Source organism: Eptesicus fuscus, chromosome 20, assembly GCF_027574615.1.
Source record: "Eptesicus fuscus isolate TK198812 chromosome 20, DD_ASM_mEF_20220401, whole genome shotgun sequence".
NCBI lineage: Eukaryota > Metazoa > Chordata > Mammalia > Chiroptera > Vespertilionidae > Eptesicus > Eptesicus fuscus.
Window position 1 is genome coordinate 42,477,091 of NC_072492.1, and position 25,623 is coordinate 42,502,713.

At 56.7% G+C, this 25,623-nt stretch overlaps 1 protein-coding gene across 1 annotated transcript in view; it reads right to left on the reverse strand.

Moving 5' to 3' along the window:
• Window positions 1–1,753: 1,753 nt before the first annotated feature.
• PLXDC1 (plexin domain containing 1) overlaps window positions 1,754–25,623 on the reverse strand; it is a 55,391-nt gene continuing 31,521 nt past the window's right edge. Inside the window, exons 8-14 of the mRNA XM_008153793.3 lie at window positions 17,771–17,866; window positions 15,109–15,190; window positions 11,818–11,878; window positions 10,478–10,613; window positions 6,993–7,028; window positions 4,779–4,939; window positions 1,754–3,263 (exon numbers count right to left, since the gene is read on the reverse strand). Of these exons, the coding sequence (XP_008152015.1) occupies window positions 3,144–3,263; window positions 4,779–4,939; window positions 6,993–7,028; window positions 10,478–10,613; window positions 11,818–11,878; window positions 15,109–15,190; window positions 17,771–17,866 (692 nt within the window). The 3' untranslated portion in view covers window positions 1,754–3,143. The remainder of the gene's footprint in view (window positions 3,264–4,778; window positions 4,940–6,992; window positions 7,029–10,477; window positions 10,614–11,817; window positions 11,879–15,108; window positions 15,191–17,770; window positions 17,867–25,623) is intronic.

Sequence of the window (25,623 nt, forward strand, 5' to 3'; positions counted from 1 at the left end):
CCTCCCTGAGATCTGGGTACAACACAGACCGCTCCCCGGAGCCCTAGCTCACAGGATTAAGACTTCCTGTCGCAGCGATGACCGTTCATGGACCTGCCTGCCCTGCTACCTCCCAGGGGTCACTGTGGGGATGCCCAGAGACACCTTGGGGAGAAGGTACCCGCCAACCACCCGCTTTCCTCGGAGATTGCTTAAGCCCGTGGGGTGGCGGGACGGAAGTCTGCGAGCTCTCTGTGGTTGATCGCGCGTGAGGTGCTGCTGTGGCTTCCCAGACTGTCAGCCCAACCTGGAGGGTTGGCCACGAGACCCCGATGTCTCCTTCTGGCCGCTCTCCACAGCTACCCAGCCGGCCTGAGCTAAACCTCAGAGTCAAACCCTGGTCCTAAGCACAGCTGGGACCCAGCCTTAACTCCGCCAGTGCCTCGCTGTCTTTTCTGGGGCTACCTGTTTTGGCTGGAGACATCCAGAGGCTCTTAATGCCGGGGGGCCTCTCTCAATGACATGCCTTTAGTTCTTTCTGCTGTAAACCCCCCAGGCCACCTGCTGCCAGACAGCTCCGCTGCCCTCCGCTCTGCCCTCCCAGGGGCTCGCCAGGCTTCTCTGACCCACCGCCAGGGCGCCGGGCACTCGTTCTCCACCTGCCGTGGCTATGGCAGAGGCCTGGGCGCATCACTGCCCCTCCTCCAACCTCCCTGTTCTTTCCGTCGGGGAATCAGAACGCCTGGCAGAGCTCCCACAGGGAAGAGCGTGCTGGACGGGGAGTGGGACCCTGTGCACCGCATCGGGCCACAACAGAGCCCGCCGCCCAGGCCATTTAGACACATAACATTCTTTGTGTCCAGATGCTTTGCTGGTCAGGCAAGAGCAACACTCACCCTCCTGCCGGCCAGGGCCACGGGGAGCCGGGTCATTTCAGGGCCCGGCTGTGCGTCTCTCACGGGGGGCTGTTCCCGACCTTTCTGTCCCCAGAAGCTTGGAAAGAACCTGTTCTCCCCGTGGCGCTTTTTCTTTCTCAGCTTCTGACCTCCCCATAGCTCTCCCTGGTCTGGCTTATCTATAACAAAAGCATAATATGCTAATTAGACTGGACAGCCGAGTGACCTTCCAGACATCATTCCGGACGTCCTTCCGGACAAAGCCGCAGTGGCAGGGGTCAAGGCAGAGGTGATTAGGGGTGATCAGGCAGGCAGGCAGAGAGGTTAGGGGCGATCATGCAGGCGAGTGGTTAGGGGCGATGAGGCAGGAATGCAGAGTGGTTAGGAGCAATCAGGCAGTTAGGCAGAGTGGTTAGGGGTGATCAGGGAAGGCAGGCAGAGTGGTTAGGGGCAATCAGGCAGGCAGGCAGGCGAGCAGTTAGGAGCCAGCGGTCCTGGATTGCGAGAGGAATGTCCGACTGCCAGTTTAGGCCCAATCCTGGATCTGGCCTAAACCAGCAGTCGGACATCCCCCAAGGGGTCCCGGATTGTGAGAGGGTGCAGGCAGGGCTGAGTGACCTCCCCTCCGTGCATGAATTTCATGCACCGGGCCTCTAGTGAAGAAGTATATGTCCGAGGGCCAGCCCGCTTCCTACTCTGATTGTCATCAGTCCTGGGCGAGGATAAACCATGGAGTGACGGGAAGACCACTGCCAAGTGCTTGCATGTGTCTGGCTGTTTGTGGACTCCCAACCCCCCACCTCAGGAGGCCGGGTTCTTCCTTTTGCAGAGTCCCCAGTGACAATGCATGAAAGGGCGTGACTACGTGGAGACTGTGATTTACCATTTATTTACTGCCAATATTTTTTACTTTGGATGAGGGTGAGCTATAGATTTTCATTTTATTTGTGTGTGTTTTTTAACATATTTTTCTATTGATTTTTAGAGAGAGAGGGAGAGGGAGAGAGAGAGAAGTATCAATGTGAGAGAGAAACATTGATCGATTGCCTCCCGCACACTCCCCAGCCAGGGATTGGACCTGCAACCTGGGCACGAATTGAACTGCTGACCTTCTGATGCACAGGATGGCACTCCACCAACGGAGCCCCGGGGGCCAGGGCCATAGATTTTTGTTTCAAATGCTCTTCAGGAACAGCCTCAGCTCATCTCTGGAATAGAATTCCCTTAAAACCAGCTTACGTTTGGGAGCTCAAACTCTCTGACCCCCCAAACTTTCAGCAGCGCTGAGGCGGTGGGGGCAACTCTCCAGGTCACGATTTTCCGTAGAAAAGTCCCTCCTTCCCCTGTGAGAGTCCTGTGTCCTGTGTCCCAACCGTTCCGGTGGCTTTGCTGCTCAACAGACTCCAGCCGAAGTTCTCTGCTGGATATGTCTCCGTCCAACCACCCGCTTCTCTTCCATGGCTACCAAAACCCCACGTGGAGGAGGAACAGGAATCAGGGAAGCTCTGCACCGACAGAGGAAAAGGCCAGGGAACACAATGGACACCACCGGTGCCGCTGGAATCAAGAGCCCTCCCGGCCCGCCCGGCCGAGGCTGGGCCACAGCTGGGGTAAACGGGCTGCACACACATCCCACACAGCAGTACGGCTCCCGGCAGAAAGGGCGCGCTGAGGGAGCAAAGCCTAAAGATGCAATTCCCCCCAGGAGTCCTCTTCTCCCCTCTCCTCTGCTCTGCTCTCCTCCCTCCGGCGGCTTGGCGAAGGGCCGAGAGAGGCTGAACCCGTGTTCACGGGTGGAGAGAACGCCTCCTCCGGCCTCCCACGGCCACAGAAGCAGGGCGGAACGCGCCGGACCCATAGCCACGAGGACCAGCTCTCGAGCCTATGGACCCTGGGAGGTGGCGGCCCCAGTCCAGAGCTCAGTTTCTCTTGTGTCCCATGCAGGGGCGTTAGGGGACCAGGAGCGGGGCGTCTGGTCATCTCCAGGCGGGCGGGGGTCTCTGGGGGAGCTACAGAGTAGACGGTTGACAGCCCCAGAAGGGGGGACCCCTGGCATCAAAAGAGGATGAAAGTGGGTTATTGTTCCTTAAAAACTCAAAGGTGGTTGCTTTCCTGCCCCTGCTTCCATACTGGGGTGTGATGGCCAAACTGTAGCTCTGGGACCACAAGCCACCACTGTCCCCTCTTCCCGGCCGGGGTGTGTCCGGAGGAGGCCCACAGAAATCCCTTCTCCGCTGCCTTTCTGCCCTTCCGAGGTGGGACCTGGCCTCAGCACTGCTCCGCCTCCACGAAGCCCTCCTTCTCGTGGCCGGCGGGCTCCACCTCCGTGTAGGTGGAGTGGTTGGGGTGGTTGCGGAATCTCATGGCCGGCCAGTGGTGAGGTCTCCTCTGCGGGGAACAGACCAGAGTCAGCGGGGATGAGCTCACCCACTGGGGACCACCCCCCAGGGACAGCGGGGAGCACCGAGACTCTCTTTACAAGGACACGGGGTGGGGGTGGGGGTCTACTGAGCGCTGGGCGAAGGTCAGGGCCCTCCCTCCGCTGCTGGGAAAGCTGCTGGGATGTGAGGGCTGCGGGACTCAAGGTGGAAGCTTCAGCAACACACGGAGTGGAGCCCTGAGACCGTGGAAAGTGAGGAAGCAGGTGAGAGAGGGGGTGACCTGGGAGGCGCTGGAAATGCCGAGAGAACAGGTCCTACCACAGAGTCCGTTGCGGAGCTTATGAAAATTGCAGATTCTTGGGCCTGTCTCAGACCTGCCCCGCAGCACCCCTGTGGCTGGGGATACCAGGCCGGCTGAGGCTTATGCATGACTGGTTAGGATTCACAAGAAACAGGGGGCGAGGGAACAAAAAGGAGGGAACCACCTGGGCCTCTGGGTAAGGAGGTCAGTGGGTTTGTGCACCCTGAGAAGGAGACGGTGGTCACAGAGGTGCCACCGCTGTGCCAGGAGGAGAGCCGGTGAGAAGCCAAGCGTGGGGCTGGGACAGCCGCTGCTGAGCTCCGTGGCCCAGTATGAAGAGGGCTGGGCCTCACTCCCATGCTGCAGCGTGGGCTGGCTCTTCCAGAATCTGAGACGTGCAAAACCGTAGCATCCTCAGTGCAAGCTCCCTGTGATCACGGTTCGTCGAGTCTGATCTAAGGAACCCACCCAGCAGCGTGCTCTCCCTCCGGGGGCAGGCCCACGCCTTTCTCCCCTCTTGGGCGTTCATCTCCTGAACTCCCAGGGTCCCCAGGAGACTTGCAGCCAGGGGAGCACTGGGCAGCGGCAGCTCGTCCCGGGCTTGCCCCCTGGACCTGTCTCCAGGCCGCCTTTTCTCTGACTTCCCAGTGCGTCAAGCAGCCCCGCCTCGGCTCCTTTCTTTCCCTGACATTTCCAGAGAGCACAAGCAGCCCCCTACACGCGCTCCAGTTGTTTCCTCTGTCCTAAGCCCTTCCTGGTTCACTGTCCCAGCTTTAGTAAACCTACTCTCAAAAAATAATAATTAAAAAACAAAAAACAAACAAAACCCTCACAGCAAAGAGGCAGAGACCTCAGTTCCATTATGGCTTTGGATAGACACCGGGCCTGGAGTCTGGCCACGCGGGACCATAGACCGTTAGGGATGGGCTGCCCAGCACTCAGTGGCCATGTGTGGCGTTTCTGGCCTCAGTTCTTCTCCCTGGGGCCTCATTTCACCAGCGGGAGAGCAAACGCAGGCAGGACAGGAGGCCTGGAGGCGTTCCCTGGGGCTTGGGGGCTAAAAGGGCACTAGCCAGTGTGCGATGGGCCTGGATGGAGTCGGTGAAGGCTCCTCAGGTGGGAACAGGAGCCGGGCGCGTGGCGGGGGAGGGATGAGCTGGGGAGAGGCAGGTACTGAATGGCCAGGGAAACTCAGAGGCAGAAGCAGAGCGGGGAGCCGACCTCGATGAAGAAGAGCGCGGCGTTGGAAGTGGGGTGGCCGCTGATGTAAACCCCCGCCAGGATGATGGCCGCCACGACGAGGACCGCCAGCACGATGCCCACGATGGTGCCCAGGTGCACGGGGGGGCCCTTGGTCTTGGGGGACAGGTTGTTCTGAAGGCCTGTGGAGAGACCGTTAGGGCAGGGCTGCTGCAGGGAGCAGGGAAGGGGGGGCCATGGTGTCCTGGGTGCTGACAGAGCCCCAGAGGCGGAAGCTGACACCCCCTTCCGTCCACGTATCCAATACACACAGAGGCGGGGCTGGAGCGGGTGGAATCCTGGGCAGGGCATTCACGTTCTTGGCTCGGGTCAGGTGGTTTTTCAAAATCGCTTCAAGTCGCCCAAATGCCGATGGACTAAGGATCACCAAGAGAAGTTCTCACTGATCCCCAGGCCACATAAGTACTGTTAGGGAATTCACACTGGGCATGTGACAGGTGAAGAGTTGGGGAGCTGGAATCTGGCTGTCTGGATTCAAACCCAGACTCTGCCCCTTACTAGCTGTGTGGCCTGGGGCACATTACTTAACCTCTCTGTGTCTCAGTGATCGTTTATGCAGAACAAGGGTAACAATCACGACCTGCTGGGGTTATTGTGAGGGTTCAAACAAAATAATGCTTGTCAGGTACTGAGGACGCTGGCTGGTATCTCCGAGGACCCCAATAAGCGCCAGGTATTATGGTAGCAAAATGGCCACATTTTTACCTGTCCCTGTCCATGACACCAGACTGTGACCCCCTGAAGGGCAGAGACAGTGTCTTATTCCTCTCCATGTCCTCAGCACTTAGGGAAAAAAAAGGCCAACCCATCGTAGGAGCTCAATAAAAGACATGAGCGAGGTCGTCTGAAGGCCAATAAACCAGCAGCCACTCTTGAGAGCATCCCAAGCGTTTGAAATATATTCCACGGAGGAAACGGGGTATTTCCATAGACGGCTGAGCTGGCAGCGCATCCAGTCCCACCCTTCCTGTGTGGCTGAGGTCATGGAAATACAGAGAGGTGAAGTGGTTTGTCCAAGGACAGAGCCCGGGCCAGCTAACTTCCTGATACCACCTGGCTGTTTGCTTCTCCTCCCGACCCCGAAGGGATGTGGAGATCACGAAATAGACACAGAGGAGCAGGCAAAGGGCAGGACTATCTCATCTTAGTTACACGGCTAGTGGGCGGGATGGGATTTTTAAAAGGCTGTTACATGCACCCCAAAGCATTGCCCTCCCCACACCCTCTTCTCTGCAAGCAGAGGAAACTGGGAGAGAAATTCCCCTGGGGCACTCGGCAGCAGGTTCCTGCATCTGTCTGCCAACAGGTGGGGGAGCTGAGGGGAGACCCCCCCCCCAAGCTGGCCTCCCCTGACCTGGCCAGCAGCCAGCCAGCAGCCTGCAGTGACGCTGGGGATCTGATGGTCAGGACTTGGGCTAATGAACACAGGGTGTAGAGAGGGGAATGTGGCTCAGCTGCGCCCCTCCACCCTGCGCCCACACCCCCCAACGCACACGCGCACTCACACCTGCTGCCCACAGAAGAACAGCTCCACCCCTGGTGGGAGCCACCATCAAACTGCGCTGCATTCACAGCCTCTTCTCTCCTGCGGGACCCCGACCTCCCAGGCCCTGCAGTTAGGGGCACTCCCACCTCCCCGTTGCAGAGTTGGCAGCAAAGGCCTGAGCTGGCTCTGGGCAAAAGCAGGAAAGGTGGGGCCGTCTCACCTCACCAGCGAGACGGGCCTCCCAGGTAATCCTGGGGGAGGGGACCCCACCTGCCGGCACCCTATAAAAACGGTGACCAACGTTGAGGTACCCTCTGCCAGCCCAGGTGGGGAGTCAACGGGACGCTGACATGAGAGAAGATGCTCTTCGCTCACGGTGAGGCCACAGGCCGCACACCACCACGCTGCCGGGGTGCAGCCCCGGGGGTGGATATTCAAGAGCAGAGAACCACCGGAGGTTCCCAAGATGGGAAATCCTAATGGAGATACATGTTCCTTCAATCTAGGGGGCCTGTGCCCAGGAGCCCCTGCCTTCCCACCCAGCAGGAGGTCTAGGAAGCGCAGGCTGCTGCTGCGGTTGCCCCTCCCCCACTGAGAATGCAGGCGGAGGCCAGGCACTGCTGGGCCTCCTCTGAGGGTGTCCAAGAGCCTGGGCTCTGAAGAGGGCGGACAGCTCTGTCTGTACTCACCATCTCCTCCCGCATAGGGATTCAGCTTAGTGTCATCTTCCAAAAGAAAGGAGAGAAGGCGGGAGATTAGTGGAATCATTAGGGCCTTTGTCACTCTAGGTCTGGATGGGACTTCAGGGAGGTTCAGTCCAACCCTTCATTTCAGAGGCAAGGAAACTGAAGCACAGAGAGGGGAGGTGACTTGCCCAAAGTCACACAGCAGTGCAATGGTAGAAGGCCGTGAACAAGCCAGCTTTTCCTAGTCTCGTATTCATTCATTCATTCATTCATTCATTCAACAAATACTCATTGTCAGCTGTGAATTGAGCACTGGGAGCAGGCACTGAGGATAGACTTGGTCTCCGCCCGCAGGGAGTTAACAGGTTGGATGGAGGGAGGGACCATTAAGATCCAGCCTGATGAAGCTCTGACTGGGGCCTCACCAGACCAACGGAGACAAGGAGGAGGGCTGGGGAAAGGGTTCTAGCCGGAGGGAAGAGCATGGGCAAAGGCCCAGCGTCAGCAAGAACTTGGCCAGTTGAGAAATAAAAAGCAGTCCAGTGCAGCCGGAGGGTGGTGAGGATGGGGCAGGGGTGTGGAGAGTGAGGCTGGGGTGGGGCACGGCTGCTTGGCACCACGTCTCACGCTCTCCTAAGGGGCAATGGGAAGCTGAGGAAGGATTTGAGGAGGGGGTGAATGTGTCACAAGATCAGATTTGCCACCCAGCAGGCGTGCCTCCGTGATTGTGCATCGACCTATGAACCAGAAGGTCGCAGTTTGATTCCCAGTCGGGGCACATGCCTGGGTTGTGGGCTCGATCCCCAGTGCGGGACTTGCAGGAGGCAGCTGATCAATGATTCTTTCTCATCATGGATGTTTCTATCTCTCTCCCCTCTCCCTTCCTCTCTGAAATCAATAAAAAATATCCATATTTTAAAAAGATCAGATTTGCCTGGAGACCTCCCCTAGGGTACGATGTGGAGGACAGATTTCCACACCAACACCCCGTCTCTCTCCACCTCAAGGTGTGTGTCCTGTAGCTTCCTAAATGCGTCCCAGCGGCTGACCCTTCCTGTGGCTCTTCCCCGAAGTCCTGTGGGGACAGGAAAACGAGGGTTCCCTGTCGGGACAACGCTCTGGGACTGCTTTAAGCAGCAACACTCTAAACTAACGGGACCAGGCCACCGTTAGGGCTGCCAACATGGGTCCCGTCCTCTTCCCCCTCCAGCACCTCCACCACCATCTATGTCGTTTTATTTATTTTTTAATGGAATTTTATTTCAGAGAGGAAGGGAGAGGGAGAGAAACATCCATGATGAGAGAGAATCACTGATTGGCTGCCTCCTGCACGCCCCCTATTGGGGACTGAGCCAGCAACTGGGCATGTGCCCTTGACTGGAATCGAACCCGGGACCCCTCAGTCCACAAGCTGACACTCTACCCACTGAGCTAAACCGGTTAGGGCACCATCTATGTCATTTTAAAGGCTTTGCCGGCTCCTCTCTGTCCTCAGGTGTTCAAGGCCCTTGCGATCTGTCCCCGATCTTCTTGCCTCATGTCACTCGCCACAACTCCAGACGGCTGCGGTGGCTGCCACAAGCTGCCCAAGGCTCTCAGGCACCCTCGGCTCGCACGTCTCTGAGCTGCTGCATATTCTGTTCCCTCCCGCAGGGCGTGCCCTTCCTCCCCTTCACTTATTCCTCTTTCAGGAGTCCCAGCCCTGAACCGACCTCTGTGTGAGGGGTTAGGGCTGGAATTAGGGTGAGACAATGAAACGGGGTCTGATCCCCTGTCTTTTACTTACAATTTTGATATTTTGTTCATTATGGAATTTTTGGCATCAAGTTTGGTTTTTACAGATATTGCATTAAAATATTATGGATCCTGATTATTGCTTTTTTTTGTGGGAGAGGGGGGTGCCTCCTAAAGTTTAACACCTGCATTGAGAGCCTCACTTGCCCTGCATCTACAAAATGGGCCCGTGGCTGAACCGTGCTTTAACATAGTCACTTCTTTCTTCTCTCCTTTCCATCTGCCCCTTTCTTTCTCTTTTTCTTTTTTAAAATGTATTTTTAATAATGTCAGAGAGGGAGAAAGAGATAGGAACATCAATGTGGAGAGAGAATCACTGATTGGCTGCCTCCTGCACACCCTCTATTGCGGATCAAGCCCACAACCCGGGCATGTGCCCTGACCAGAATCGAACCCTGACCTCCTGGTTCATGGGTCAACACTCAACTACTAGGCCATACCAGCTGGACCCATTGGACCCTTTTTCTTTTTCTTTTTAAACATATTTTTATTGATTTCCGAGAGAGGAAGGGAGAGGGAAAGAGGAAGAAACATCAATGATGAGAATCATTGATCGGCTGCCTCCTGCACACCCCTTACTGGGGATCAAGCCTGCCACCTGGGCACGTGCCCTGACCAGGAATTCAACCGTGGCCTCCTGGTTCATGGGTCGATGCTCAACCACTGAGCCATACCAGCTGGGCCATTTGGCCCTTTCAAACAGGTACCTGGCTCAGGGGGGGTGGTAAGAGCCTACAAGTCTCTAGTCTTAGCCTAGAGGCAAGGAGCTGAAACCTAGATTTGATGTATTGAACATGGATAAGAGAAAGGAATTTCTTTTACACAGCCAGTCCCAGCCGGGCCTGCACAGGCTTCTGGAGACAGTGTGTGGTGCCTCAAGTGGATGGATCTCCGGCAAGACACCCCCTCCCAGGCCTCAGGATGGCAGAGAAGCTCCCAGGACAGCCAGGCCTGAAGAGACAGGGACAGATCAGCAGCCACCAAGATGGACACAGCTGCCCTACTCTGACCCTCTGCCAGCCCCAGGCCTGAGGTGGGATTCTCCGCACTCCAGCTGAATAAGGATTGAGAAAAGAGAAGTTATGGGGAAATGAGGCATGTCTGAGTGTTCAGAATGAGTCTATTCTTTCTTTCTTTCCTTTTTATTTTAAATATATCTTTATTGATTTCAGACAGGAAGGGAGAGAGAGAAACATCAATAATGAGAGAGAATCGTTGACCAGCTGCCTTCTGCCCAATTGGGGATTGAGCCTGCAACCTGGGCGTGAGCCCTGGCCGGGAATTGAACCATGACATCCTGGTTCCTAGGTGGACACTTAACCACTGAGCCACGGTGGCCAGGCTAGAATGAGCCTATTCTTTCCACAGGGATGATAAGACCTCCAGGTTCTGTGAGGATTGCTCGTAAGATGAACTGAGATATTGTACAAAATGCCTGGCCCTGGGCTGGACAATCATCTCCCCTCAGCCCTGACGTGGGCCAGCACAGCCTTAGAGCCTGGGGTGGAGTCCCCTCATTCTAAACTTGGTTCTGCTTCTCACCAGCAAGTGACCCCAATGGGGGTCTCTGAGCCTCAGGCCCCTCATCTGTGAAAGGACAGGGCAGTTCTTATTCCCCGAGACAATCCCTGTCAGAGAGGGTGATACTCCAGGGCAGTCGCCCTTCCCCGGGGCTTCTCCTCCCCCGACGTTACCTTCCGTGGTGAGGCTGTCCAAGGAGAGGGAGGAGGAGGTGGTGCTGTGGTCTCCACCCGAAGGGCTGACGGAGCTGCCAGGGGGAGACGAGTAGTGGCCCTCGTCCTGGAAGTCCTCACACGTCCTGCCCTCCGCCTGTAAGAGAGACCCGGCCGCCCTGGACAGAGGCCTCGCTGGTGGGCGTGCCACACAAATGAGGACGGTGGGGTGCTTTCATCCCTTGGTGATCCATGCATGGTCCACGCATGGGGATCTAGCCAAAGCTGTGCCCTGCATGCCTTTAAGCTTTCCACTTTATCCTGAAAGCAGCATATATATATTTTTTATTTTTATTTATTTTTTTTATTTTTTTAAATATATCTTTATGGATTTCAGAGAGGAAGAAAGAGGGAGAGAGAGAAACATCAGTGATGAGAATCATTGATCAGCTGCCTCCTGCACGTCCCCTACTGGGGATCAAGCCCACAACCCGGGCATGTGCCCTGACAGGGAACGGAACTGTGACTTCCTGGTTCATGGGTCAATGTTCAGCCACTGAACCACACTGGCCAGACCTGAAAGCAATGAATCTGTCTACTGTTTTGAATCCTTCCTCAAGGAAGGAGCCGAGATGCCAACTTTAAATAAACAGAACAAATCTGTACATTCACCAATGGCCAACGGTAGAAGTAGGCCGCTGGACAAGAATCTTTTAAGGCCAGAAAAAAGACTGCTCACCCAGCCTTCCTAATAAAACAGTGGGGCCTGGGGATTTACGTTTAAATGCTGGGCCCAGCACCTTTGCCCTCTCACCAACTGTGAGATGCAGGCCAAGTCACTAAACCTCTCTGAGCCTCAGTTTCCCCTTCTGGTCAGTGGGGCAGCAGCCCCCAGCTCCTGGGGCCACGTGAGGAGTAAATCAGAGCAAACGTAGGGCAGCATGCAGGGGCGTGTGCTTGCACTGCAAGAAGAGATGGAGAGGGGAAGGGAGGGAAAAAGGACACATGGATGACCCACGTGTTAGTATAAGGGGTGACAACAGGACGCTCCCCACCCAGGATCAAAGTGCGGAGCATTCTGGGAGATTCCACTAGTGAGAAAGAACAGGTATGGGATGCTAAATGGGAGGAGCCTGGGACAGCCCTCCTCACTCCCAGAATGACTGCCGCCCCCAAAAGCTGAAGGCTGGAGCCGCAGTTGCTTCACGGATGTCCCCAGGGGCACAGCCTCCCAGAGGATCCGAGTCCTAGGTGGAGGGAACGATTTCACCGAGAACCAGACACCTTGAGAGGAGCTACCAGGCGAGGGCCTGCGGACAGCCCTGCTGCTCCCCACAGCCTGGCTCAGGCACGCCTCTCACCTCCTGGGCACAGCCGTAGGCCAGCCACTCCTGGCGGTAGCGGTCAAAGCCACTGGAGCACCTGCAGGGGGAACCAAAGGTCAGAGGTGGAGGTGGGGGTTGGGGGAGTGGTTAGAGAAGCTCTCCCCTTCCTTTCCCCCCATTCAGCAACAGCTCTCCCAGGGCCCGGGCGGTCCAGCTCCCCGAGACCACTGGGCAGCGGCCCTCAGCACCAGGCGGCTGTGGAATCAGGAGTCAGACCCTCCTGGCCCCTCTATTCCTTCCCCAGGAGGAGGGGAAGGCATTTGGGAAACCCTCGCTTTCTTTCTGACCCAGCTCCCGAGGAACAGGCCTCCCCTGCCCAGACGAGTGTGTAGGGGGCTAGACAGACCCCGTGACCTCCAATGACCTTTGGGGTCCCCTTGACTTGGGGCTGCCAGGAAATGGCTAAAAATCCAGGGAATTCACATGCGTGTTCTCATCTGGGGAAGTCTTGTTCATTCCTCGAGACCCCTTTTTTGGCGTGGAAGGGCCTGCACTTGGCAGGGAGAGGCTGGGTGAAGCTGGACATCAGCAGGTTCAGCCACCACCCTCCCCCCGCCCCGTGTGACGTTAAAGGGCCGGCAGGAGGGTCCTGCCCCAGGCTGGCAGAGACGAAAAGCTGGCCGCCCAGGGCTCCCGGAGAGGACATTGCGCAGCTCCGCTGGGCTGCAAGGCGCCGAGCACTTGGCTAGGGAAGGGGCGGAGGCGTGAGCATAAACCAGAGAATGTTCTCCACGGCCTCGTGCTCAAGTTTCCGATCTCCACTCTTTGGTGCCAGGGGAATCCATCAGGCCCTACTCCAGTGCAGGGACATCTGCCTGGGGAAAATAACATCACGCGCCACCGGCGCGAAGACAGGACTCGTGGCTAGTTCACTTTCTGCACCAGCAACTGCCTGCGCATCTGCCCGAGAACGGGGAGGCTGAGGGCCCAGGCCCCCGGGCACCGGCAGCGTTCCTTCTGAGGATGACTCTGAGCTGCTCCGCCGGTGCCCTGAGCCACCCACACGCCTCTCTCTCGGGTCCTCTGTGCCCTGGCTGTGGGGGACGGAGGATTAGGGGCACTATTGGAGGATGGGAACTAACGTTTCTTTTAAGCCACAATGATCCCTTCAAGGACTGAGCCTTTATCATAGGTCTAAGAGCATCACATGCTAAGCCCCGAGCCAACCAACCCGGATTCCAAGAAGAAGGGCATCAGCCATGGCCGTTCACTGAGTGCCCTCTGAATGCCAGGTGCTGCCTCAGCCACATGCTGCTCCTGCACCATCTCCTGGGACCCTCCCAATGGCATGCGGGAAGGCTCATTTCCTGAGCCAAATCCTGGAGTTAAGGTCACCCTTAGACTCCAGAGTGGGCCACCGGGGGGCGCAATGTGGGATGACAGGAAAACGCCAAGGTCAGTGACATTGTCTAAATCAGCTCCAGGCCCAGGGCAGGGAGGGAAGTCCTGGGAGCCCGCTGAGGGCCGAGCCGGTGGAGGGGAGAGGGTGAGCCAAGAGTCCACGTGGTGATTGCAAGCAGCTGTTGGTGGGAGAGGCCACGGTGGCCGGCCGCAGTGCGCCAGCCCTGCCCTCTGACCTTTTAGGGGCTGGAGAGAGCTCTTGGTTGGAGCCGAGGCTCCAGAGAGCTGGCAGTGGCTGAGCCCAGGCCCGCGGGCACCTGAGGACCAGGGGTTTCCAGAACCACGTCAGCCTTGCACACTCTGATGAAGCACCTCTGTCCTGCAGCTGACAGAACCACTGCACAGGCAGCGTCCACACCGAGGCCTGCCCTCCCCCAGCCTGACCGACCCTCAGGAAACTGGCATGCTCCCTGGGATTGGGCGTACGCGCTCCGTGCGGCTGTCGGTGAGAGGTTTGCTCCCATCTGACCCATTTTGCAGTTCTCATGGCTCAGCTGTCGCTGGATGCTGAGTCAGGCCGTGGCAGCCAGCCCCAGGGCTCCAGGGCTCACCCAGGCGCCTCTGGGTTATCGCCCCACGCCGCCCAGATGGTGGCTCTCGAACTTCAAAGTGCACACGCTGGGCCTCGCTGCGAGGCTCCACTCGTAGAAGAACCCACCTGGGCTCCACCCTGTGCATTCTCTCTGAGGCTCTGTGCCTTCCACGCGAAGGGCCCTGGACACTTGGCAAAACGCTCTTTGGTATTTGAGGAGTTAAAACAACGGTGCATTCCTCACTCATGTTTCTCTGACCACAGAGCCCCAGCCCCTCTTACAGAGAAAACAAACAGTGAATAAAAGCTGTGGGCGGAACACCTGGGAGGCCTGAGGGGGAAGGGGGGTGGGGGAGGGGGGCTCTCCTCCCAGCCGGACCTGTGTCCTGTGTGCTCGGCAGGCCGCCTGTAAAGGCGACAGCTTCTATTTCTACGCCAGGAGCAAAGGAAACGCGGACAGATGCATCACAGCTGTAGGGGACTCGGGGACTCTGTAATTTGCAATTTTCAAGATTGCCTTAGAGGCTCTCGGAGTTCATCGGGCACCCCACTCTCATGAGAGACCTAGCGCCCCTCTGCCATTTACTTATCTCGGACAGGAGAACAGGGCTCAGCTCCTGAGCCGCGTCTGTGAGGAAAGGGTTTCCGGACCAGGAGTGGAAGATGAGCTGGGCTTAAGAACTTTATCCCTGAACCCGCCTCTCCTCCTAAAACCGAGCAAACACAGCTCTGTTTGCCCCGGCTTCCCGCAGATGCCTGGCATTTCCATTCCCCTGGTTTTCAGGAAACCCCGCTGCAGCCTGAGAAAGACCCCCTGGGGTCCTGGAGCTCTCACCCCAACAGCAGTGGGTCTCTGGGGCACCCCGTCTCTGAGCCGGCAGGTCTCACGCGTGTGTGCGCATGAGGCACCACGTTGACATGCGGGCTCGGGGCTTCTCTCCCAGAGCTGCTAAGGCAGGGCCTGGGGCGTGTCCCCGGGACCCACCAGCCTCAGCTCTCGGATTCTGGAGCGCTGGAGGCCGAGGGCCTCTCTGAGAAGCCCTGCCCTAGGACCAGCCAGCCCTTTCCCGGTGTGAGGAGGGGGCTGCGGTCGCCGGGGTTTCCAGGAGCCCAGTGTCATCAGAGGGACCCTGCCACACAGGCACCTTAACTGGTCACAAGCCGCAGGGAGAAGCTCCTTTCTGTGACCTTCTTGTCCTCAGGGTCAGAGCGGACTAGCCAGCGATCCCGTCACCTTGGCAATGAGGCCTGAGGCAAGGAGCCGGGTTATGCTACCCTCTGCCCCTCCTCCACAGACTGCCTGCGGGGACCAGAGGGTCAGTCCGGGCACAAACCTCTGGAGGACGTGGCACCAGCTGCAGTTGAAGGTCAGGTCCGAGGACATGCAGGCATCGCAGCTCCGATGCTGCAGGCAGGCTGCAAGACAGAAGGCAGTGGGCCCTCAGCACCAGGCCCCTCACAGGCCCCCGAAAAGTACAGCTTTCCTGAGTGCCGAGTCCTTACTGAACTCTGCAGCCTCAGACTAGCAGGGACGCTGGAGTTCATTAACGCCTCCCTCACTTGAGTCCAACCCTGATTCCTCCATCTCTCCCTTCCTCTTTCCCTCCCTCCTTTCCTTCCTTCTTTCTGTCTCCTGGGGCGGGGGTTCAGGCCCTGAGCTGGTGCTGCCACAAAGCCCATGCACTTTTTTATAAGGAGAGACAGGCCCTCACCCAGAAAAGCGGCAATAGAAGGCTCATCTCATGAGCAGCTGAGCAGAACACACGGGTAGAAGCAAGACGTGACAACCAACGACAGAAAAGGGACCCCTCGTTCAATAAACATCGCATGCATTTCTTCACTGTGTGCGTTGTCATGGGACTCTCCCACAATCCGCCAGTCAGGGAATCCGTGTGCATTCCATGGAGCCCACCACGATGGGAGCTGGGAGCCAGCCCTTGGCGAGTGGGAGAAAAGCCGTCGTGGGCACAGAGTGGACACATTAGATGCTACGTGGGAGGGACTGACTGTAGGCAGCACCGCGTCCGTGTGTCTGCCAGGTCTTTGCAGGCCTGGAAGGGTGGTGGAGAGCCACGGGCAGGGAATAAGCAGGAGCTGGCCTGGCCCGAGGATGAGAGCTCTGGCCGGTTTGCTCCCTTGCGGATCCAGGGGGCCTAGAACAGTGCCTGGCATGTGGGAGGCAGTTAACATGTTTACCGCTATCTAGATGCTGTTGTTGTCCCCATTGTACAGAAGAGGGAACCGAGGCCTGGGGGGAGTCACTGAGCTAAGAGTGGCCGGTCTGGGTGTGAATGAAGGTCTGTCTGAGCAGAGGGTCTGAGCACTTAGCCTCTGTGGGGTCCCTCTGCCCCAGCACCTGCCCTCACCCCACACCGCCTTTTCATGAGCCTCTTCTAGAAGAGGGACCAGCCAAGGGGTGCAGGGGCTCAGAGATGGCCTGTCCACACCTCTGGAAGAATCTTGGATAATTCTGCCCTCCCCCCCCCCGCCCCCCAATAGATAAGGGAGCGAGCCTGGGCTGGGGTGGGGGTGGGGGGAGATGCAGTTTTTGGAGGACAAAGCTAATTGGCCTCCCAGGGGCTCCAATCACAGCCTCCATAACACTGTCCCCTCCCCCACCAGCTGCACCCACAGGGGAGCCCATGTCCTGGCCATTCCCAGGGACTCTGCAGGCCCCTAAATGGCCCTGGTGAGACCGAAAACAAACCCTGGGTGCCGCGTGGGTGCTGATAAGACCCACTGACCTTTATTTCTCATCTGCATTTCCGATGTCCTGCGTGCTAGTCAGTGCTCACCACACCCACTGGAGGGGTGGGAAGCAGCTCACACGTACAGTGTCCCAGAAACTCATTCCCAGGACGGTTCGCTTCTTCCGCCCGCCCGCCCGGGCAGTTAGCCCTGTCCTTGGATGTCCTTGCTCCTACATGAAGTGTTATTCAAGCCCTAGGATCTGAGCTTTGCTCTCAGCAGTTCTTGAGAAACCACCGGTTCTCAGGCCCCAGGCCTCTCTGGCCCAGAGGGAGGACTGAGGCCTGCAACGTGTTCTCGCCCTGTGACCCCATGGTGTCTGGGTCCTTCCTCATTTCCAGGAGAGGACAATGTGACCTGGCATTCCAGAGCCTCCTCCTCCTCTTCTTTCTCGACCCTCTGCTCCCAGAACCTCCAGGGAAGAGGAGAAGGTGGGGGTCAGGGAAACAGGCAAGGAATGCCCCCGAGGGCAGGGAAAAGGCCATGGCTTCCGAAGCTGGGAGATACCGTGAGACAGAAGAGAAGTTAAAACCCTCTTTAAAAATCCAAGGTCGGGAGTGCTGTCCTCTCCCTCAGCCTCCCAGCTGCTCGGACCAGATCCTGACCAGCATCCCACCCTGATCCTTCAGGTACACAGCAGCAATAGGGGCCTTGGCCATGACCTGCTTTCACCTGCAGGTGCGTGGGGTGTAGAGAGGGGAGAGGGCCAGGACCCATGGTTCTTGGAGAGCTGCTGGCAAACTCCTCTTATGGCCTCTGCCCGTGGACTCCAGCATCCCTCTCCTCTGAGGAAAATACACCGATAATGCATTGACCCATAATGCTTGTCCACCCTTCTCTCCCTGGTGGATCATTCCGTTCCTGGATTATTTTTCCTGGGGCTCCGTCTACGTTCTGAGAGGCGCCCCTCTCCTGGGTTTCAATGATGTGTGAACAACTAGCTGTCGTCTGTCAAGCACAGACCGCACCCCAGGCCCGAGAAGTGCCAGGTAGTGCCAGAGCTGCCATCTGTGTCCTCAGCTCTCCCTACTGCGGTTCAAACCCTGACCAACGCTCCGGGAGGGAGGTGGTGTTAGGCCAGGTGACAAATGAGAGATGGAGGCCCCGAGGTGCTAGATGGCCATCCCCACACAGGGGAACGGTGGTGGGCCTGGGAATGGTGCTCCGTCTGTTTGACTCCAAAGATCTTTCTAGGCCACAGCTGTCCTAGACTGCCTTCCCCTGTCAGTAGGAGCCACGCCTGCTTACTTGGCAATGGGGTGAACTCCACGGCCGACGTGCTGGTGACCTTGCTGGGGTCCAGCTCCACACGGTGGTACTCAAAGATGGCCCTTCGCCGGGATTCTGAAACAGAGGCAGGGCCTATCATCAGGAACAGGTCACGGGCAGAGGGCGCTCAGGCCTGTACCAGGAGCCTGGTGGGGGGCAAGAGGTTGTAGGGAGTGGAACTGAGGGCAAGAAGTAAACCCTTCAAGCTGGGATCATGATGCTGGTGCTGCGGGGAGACGGCGGACAGGAGTTGACCTTGAGAGAGCTTTGTGTTATCAGCAGGTTTAACTACTCGGTGCAGAGGCCTGGCTGCGCCTGGGGTCAGGACACGGGAGGTGCCGCGTTCCTGCGTGCCTCCGTGCCTTCCCAGCTGCTGCGCCCTTGACCCATAATGCATTTCCACCTTCGCTCCCTGTCAAGCTCACCCTTCTACATCCAGCTCAAAGGCTACTTCCTCTGACAAGCCCCCCTGGGTCACACCCTCCTCTCCCCCCCCCCCCAGGCCAGGTGCCCTCCTGCTGCTGCACTCACCGCCCTGTGTGGTCACTAGGCTTTATCTGGAGGCGGGGCATGAGGCGTGAACCTGACCCGCAGTGAGCGCTCTGCTCATGTCTGGGGAAGGACAGGCTGACCTTGGAGAACCTCTTCCTTCGTGGCCAGAGTGAGGTTCAGGGCCTGGAGCCAGGCTTATGTCCTGCCTCCGTCCCTGAAGAAACTGCCTACAGGACCTCAGAGTCAGGACACCCCCGTTTTGATTTGAGTTTTGTTCCCAACTCACTGGACAACCTTAGGGCCTCAGTTTCTTTCTTTTTAAATATATTTTATTGATTTTTTACAGAGAGGAATAGAGAGTTAGAAACATTGATGAGAGAGAAACATCGATCAGCTGCCTCCTGCACACCCCCCACTGGGGATGTGCCCGCAACCAAGGTACATGCCCCTGACCGGAATCAAACCTGGGACCCTTGAGTCCGCAGGCCGACGCTCTATCCACTGAGCCAAACCGGTTTCGGCGGGCCTCAGTTTCTTGTCTGTGAAGTAGCAAGACAACAACACATGCTCTAACACCCTTTGGGATTGTGGATGAAGAGACTTTTCCTAAAATGGCAATCTGCGCTGCTCCGATATTTCCCACCACACCCCCATAATCACCCAAGAACCATGACTTGGGGTTGGCTTCCTTTGGCTCTGAAAAGCAGGAAGCCAGCCCCTGAGCTTTGTGAATGAGTTCCCTATGAGGGGAAAGGGCCACTTAGTGTTTGGTCGACCCAGCACCCCTTCTTCTTCCGGATTGCTTCTTCAATTCCCTTTGGGGGCACTTCCCCCAACCCCTGCCTACATGGTCTGTGGAAGTTGCCTTCTTCCTCCATGACGCGGCCTCCCTGGCCACACAGTGATTGGTCCAGGCCTGAGCATCTGATGGAAGCCGGACCAATCAGAGACCTTCCCTGGGACTTTGCAACTGTAACCAAGAGCCCCTTTGCTCCCTACGAAGGAAGCTAAGATGCAAGCTTGGAATCCATGAATGGCCACAGTTCCAAGCTCATGGGGAAGGCCAGAAAGTGAAACTATCTTGTGGAGAGAAGCAGAAAGTACTGGTGGCATTCCAGGCTCTGGAGTTCCAGATCCTGCCCTGGTCCCTGTCTGACCAGTTGTCAGCTCTCCTGTGCTCTGTGGGCCACTTCAGTGTCCCCATGGGACTCTTTCCCCCACATAACCTAGTCCGAGTTGGGTTTTTGTCGCTAGAAGCCCAGAGTGGGCGAGGAGATAATTTTCTCATTCAGCTGAAGGGGGTTTGGAGAAAGTTCCCCAAGGTGGCAGTAGAACTCAGTTGGGGCATCCATGAAAGAGAGGGTGTCCTGTGCAACTGCTGGGTGCCCCCGTTTCCCTCCTTTATGAAGAATCTGGGAGGGGGGAGGCATCTGCTGCTTAAAAAAATATCTCATCGTGGGGTGGTGAACACACAACACAATATAGAGGATGTGTTATAGAATTGTACGCCTGAAACCTACATAATTTTACCGACAAATGTCATCCAAAGAAATTAAATTTAAAAATCTCTCTATATAAAAGCCTAATATGCTAATTGTCCCTCCATCCATTAACTGTTCGAGCAGTCTCTATGACACACACTGACCACCAGGGGGCAGACGCTCTGACCGGTAGGTCAGCTTGCTGCTGGGATCTGGCTGATCGGGACTGGGCAAGATGGGCCAGATATACCCTGGAGCCCTCCCACAGTCACTTCCCAGCCCTGATCATGCACCCGTTGGGTCCCTCAGCTTGGCCTGCACCCTCTTCACAATCCAGGATCCCCTGGGGGATGTCAGAGAACCAGTTTTGGCCCGATCCCTGCAGGCCAGGCTGAGGGACCCCACCAGTGCACAAACATGTGCACCGGGCCTCTAGTTATATATGAAGAATATCTCAGCTATGTTTCTTTCAATATTTATTCCCTAATCTTGGAATTGTTCCTTCCTGCTTAACCCAGCATTGAACCCCAGGGGGGTCTGGTGCCAAAGCAAGCTCTCTTCCCATCTCACCCCACTGCCCCACTGCAGAGTCACGGCGGACACCTCAGCCCCTGAAACACACGAGACCGCAGAACATCCTCGAAACACATTCCATGCAAACTGCTCTGGCTTCGGTGCCAGCAACGCTGCCCTGGAACTAAACAGGAATCTGCCCCCCCCTCCCCTCGGAGGCCTGGGCCTGCAGGGCTGGTGCTACCCGCTCTGATGCGACCAGGCGGGTCTGCTACCCACGGGTCAGGGTCTGCTCTGGGCTGAGTGGGAAGGGGGAAGAATGTGTGGGGACCGACAAGAATGTGGAGGAAGAGAATTCTGCATCAGGAGAGGGACCACACAGGGAGGGGAGGGTTAGGCTCTGCCCTCACCATCTGTGTGACCTTGGACAAGGGACTAAGCTCAGCGAGCCTCATCCACAAATGGAACTTGTTATTCTATACTTAGGGGGTTGTCCTGGGAATTCAAGTAGGCAACTCCGGCCCTTGGAGCCACGCACAGCATGGGGGCTCCTCTTTCTTCTCACCACCCGCTCCTTTTGTTTGGTTTTCTCGTGGCTGAGACTCCGGGGCATTTTCAGCCTCTCCCAGCCCCTCACACTCTGGCCAAAGAACATGAGGGAAGGGATGGCATGTTTCTTTCCTTCCCTCCTCCCACCCCAGCGTGTTTCTTGTCAGCGATTCTCGAGAGGGTCCCTCAGCTCCTGGGCAACTCTCGAGGGTGTTGTGGGTGGAGCGACCCCCGGAGAGGCAGCCGACCCCAGGGAGTATCAGTGACCCTCCCCTGAGCTCCACGGTGCCCTGTGCAATGCCCAGTGCCATCTGTTACTCTGCCCCGCCAACGTTCACTTTGCTGGCCACCTGCCCCTCCAGGCCGCAAGCGCCCACGGGGAGAGCCTGCAGGTTATTTGTCTCTGTCTCCCAACCCCAAGCACCAGGCCCTGCACATAACAGGACATCAAAACATGACAGTAGCCCTAGCTGGTTTGGCTCAGTGGATAGAGCGTCAGCCTGCAAACTGAAGGGTCCCGGGTTCGATTCCGGTCAAGGGCACATGCCCAGGTTGCGAGCTCGATCCCCAGTAGGGGGCGTGCAGGAGGCAGCCCATCAATGATTTTCTCATCATTGATGTTTCTCTCCCTCCCTCTCCTTTCCTCTCTGAAATCAATAAGAATATATATATATTTTTAAAATGACTGTGAAAGAATGCATGAATGGGTTACAGACAGAAAACCTCAGCAACATATTCTAACTCCAGCCCACACAGATTATGGCCTGTCTCCGAAGGCCAGACAGGTTAGAGCTCCGAGTAGACGAGTTGGCTTGCGGGACTTCTCCGCCTGCAAGGATGCAGGGACAGCCGCCCTCGGTTAGAAGGAAAGTGAAACGGAGGGACAGAGGGGGTCAGGGTTGGGGCACAAAAGGAGACAGGGACTTGCCAAGGGAGCCGATTTCAGAGACAAGAAGCAGCATCCAGGGAGAGCTGGGTCCCCAGCAGAATCTGGGGGTGGGTCTCCCCACCAGCCGGGCTCGAAGTGGAGTTGGGGTTGTGCCTCGAGTGAGGGGCAGCCCGCGGTGGTCAGATGTCCTCCAAAAGCCACCCCAGCCCTCCCAGCGGGGCGGGGGGACCAGTGTGGCAGGAAGGAGGCGGCGGGTAGGTGTGCGGAAACATACCTCCGATTTAAAACACTTGCTCATTCCAACTGCCAGCTTACAAGGCGTTGGTAACACTTTTCTTTCTCTGTAAACAGAACCCTTACCACCCCCGCCGGACTTATTTGCTCCTGGGTTACTCTGCCAACATCTGGGGCTCACCCGAGGACAATGACGTCTGTCTGAATGACCAGCAGATCCCTTCCGGAGCCGACACGGCGGCCACCCCAAAGCCACATATTTGGCAGTTTGAGACGTTCTGTTTTATCTCCGCTTCCACTCATCAAAGATTCAGAAACCGTAAGGTCCAGGCACGGAAAGTCCTGCACCCGATTAAGAAACGCCCACGGTGCGAGAGAGGGGTTTCCGAGTCCCATTTGTTTCCACGCAGACACCGTGGAAACGGCATCGTCCGGAAAAATCAGACGGATGGGCCCCGCTACAAACGTCCCTCCACGATGGGTGGTTATGATATAAAGAAATATCAGGTGGCGGCTTGGGGGCAAGTGTTCACCCGCTCGTTCATGTACTTGCTCATTTGGTTATTTCTTCAATCATTAGGAATCGAGCCCCAGAGATAAACACGTCGAGGGGCCTGCCCCCGAGGAGGGTCCCTCCTCAGCACGAAAGCCAAGCAGGCAAGGGGCAGGCGGAGGAGGGGAAGCAAGAAATGGCTCAGCGAGCAGCGTAGAGGGGAAAACAGAAGCGAAAAGAGGGGAGGGAGAAAGGGCCCCCCGACGGATAAAAGGATAAAAAGCTCCAATGGGGAGTTCTGTGAAGGACCCTTTATCCAGAGAGGCCAGAGGCGAAACAGGCCCGATCTGGGGATGACAGGTCCCCGCCCACCACGCCCTCACTTGGCTGGTCCTTCGCCCTCCTCTGCAGCCAGATCCGGAGCCTCCCTCCCCGTCCCCCCCCGCCCCCCCCTGCGGCCGGCACAGGCCTCTGACACATTTCTGGACTCACATCTGCCTGTGAAAGGAAAGGAAAGTTCTGGTAAAGGAGAAGGCCCACATGTTAAGGGCCGTCCGAGGCCATTGTGGGGCCAGCCAAGGGGCAGGCTATAATTTGGAGCCTTTAATAATGAAGTCTCCCCTCACTGATTCCACTTACTCAGGATCTGTCAGTTCTGGCGTTGGCTACACTCAAGTTGCTTTTTTTTCTTTTTTACTGTCCATAAAAGAAAAGGCTTCTTAAACAAATGAGTAGGTCGAGGAGAGCGGCCACTGCCATGATTGAGCAACAGACGCGCAAGGGTCCGGGGTTGCTGTTGGGAGCGGCGGGGTCGGGCCCGGAGCCGGACAGCAGCAGGCGGCGCCGGGAGCTCGGCTGCCAGCGGGGCCTCCAAGGTGTTCCTCCCTTAAGCCCCAATCACGCTTCTCTCAGGACACGGATCCACCTTAGTCTCTGCAGGATTCGACCGACTGATACTGTTGTGGAGTGGCTCTGGTGACGGTGATAACTATGCAACACTGAAGGGCCACCGTGGAGCAGTGAGGGAACTGCCTTATGACACAGACGGCAGCGTGCTCTTCTCAGCATCCACAGATAAGACGGTGGCAGTGTGGGGGAGTGAAACAGGTGAGAGGGTTCAAAGGCTGAAGGGACATACGTCCTTTGTGAATTCCTGTTATCCGGCCAGGAGCGGCCCCCCGCTTGTCTGCACGGGCAGTGACGATGGTACAGGTAAGCCTGGGGACCTCCCGAAGGAAGCAGCCACGCAGACATTTCAGAATACCTACCAGGTGTTAGCTGCGACCTTCAGTGACACAAGCGATCAGGTTATTTCTGGTGAAAAGGCAACCATAACCAGGTCTGGGGCCTGTGTCAAAACACGCTGGCCTGCACCGGGGGAGGCCCTGCGGATTCAGCGGCCGGCCCGAGTTTCAGTTCTGAAGGCTCCTGTCTTCTGTCCACTGCAATGGACAGCACAGTGCGGGTCTGCGATGTCCGGCCATTTGCTCCCAAAGAGAGATGTGTAAAGAGATTTCAAGGACATGTCCACACCTTTGAAAGGAATCTTCTGAGATGTCCTTGGTCACCTGATGGAAGCAAGATGGCAGCTGGCTCAGCCGACAGGTTTGTGTATGTGAGGGACAGTGGTCGGCAAACTCATTAGTCAACAGAGCCAAATATCAACAGTACAACGACTGAAATTTCTTCGGAGAGCCAAATTTTTTAAACTAAAACTTCTTCTAAGGCCACTTCTTCAAAATAGACTCGCCCGGGCCATGGTATTTTGTGGAAGAGCCACACTCAAGGGGCCCAAGAGCCGCATGTGGCTCGCGAGCCGCAGTTTGCCGACCACGGGTGTGGGATACCACAGGCAGGAGGATTCTGCATACGCTGCTGGGCCATGCTGGCTCCATCAGTGAAGTGGCTTTCCGCCCCGACGAGCCCATCATGCTTTCAGCATCCAGGGAAGATCAGGGATGGGAGACTCCAAGGCTGCTTGACCTCAGACTGCATCCGTGGCATCAAGTGGTACCCAAGCCAGCGTCCTCCCTTCAGATGAAGATCAAGAAACCAGTAGGAGGTGGCCGTGTTCCAGCCACCACATGCATCTCATTTCTGCAGGATGGATGATTAAAACAAGCTTACAGAGGCCTCTAAAAACCACCCGCCAGATTTCAGGGACTGTTTGGTTTTTTTCTTCTTCACTTTTTTTTTCTTCTTCAAAGGGACAGACATTAGTTGGTTTGTAGCTTCCTGTTTTCTCAACCAGATTGAAGACAGGGAATGTGACTGAAATTTGCTTATTGGGGATTTGTTTTAATAATTGGCTTGTATATTTTATTTCTGTGTTTCTCTGAGTCATTTCGTATTAAAAGCCCAATAGATGCCTTTTTACAAGAGAAAAAAAAAAGCCACACACAAATGAATAGAGGAAATGACATGGACTTCGGGGACCCCCTCCGGCCCCATAAAGAGTGGGTTCCGTGCGCCTCTGCAGAAGGATGCTGCTCACTGCACACGACTCCTTTCCCTGCGTCAGTGCACCCTCTGCAGACGCTGCTCCAAGCCCGGGCAGCAGTTTACAGAAGGAAGTGACGGAGAGAAAAGCTCTCCTTCCCTCAGCCCCAGGAGCGAGAACACGCAGAATTCCCCGGCCCTCAGGCTGGGCAACGAGCAAGTCTCTGGACAGGCTGCTGTCATGGGGGGATTTTTGTTTTTAATGGATTAAAGGGTTTTGTGTTTTGTTTTTTTAATATATTTGTATTGGTTTCAGAGAGGAAGGAAGAGTAAGAGAGAGAGAGAAACATCAACAATGAGAGAGAGAACCATTGTTCGGCTGCCTCCTGCACAACCCCTACTGGGGATCGAGCCCGCAACCCCGGCATGTGCCCTTGACCAGAATCGAACCCGGGACCCTTCAGTCCGCAGGCCGACACTCTATCCACTGAGCCAAACCGGCTAGGGCTGGACTCTTGAATAGGGAGGAACCAGACTCCACTCCTCACAGTGCTCCAGGCAGGGAGGAGCCGAGCTTGGGAACAAGGACGGCGATGCCACCCAGTCTATACGTAGGTGGGCTTGGACCAGGGGGTTATCCTGGGGGACCACAGGGTGCCGACCACAGCACTCCCCCAGAACTCCGTCTTGTTTCAGCCCCGGCTGTTTGGGATTTACTGTTATCTGCAGCTCAGCCGAATCC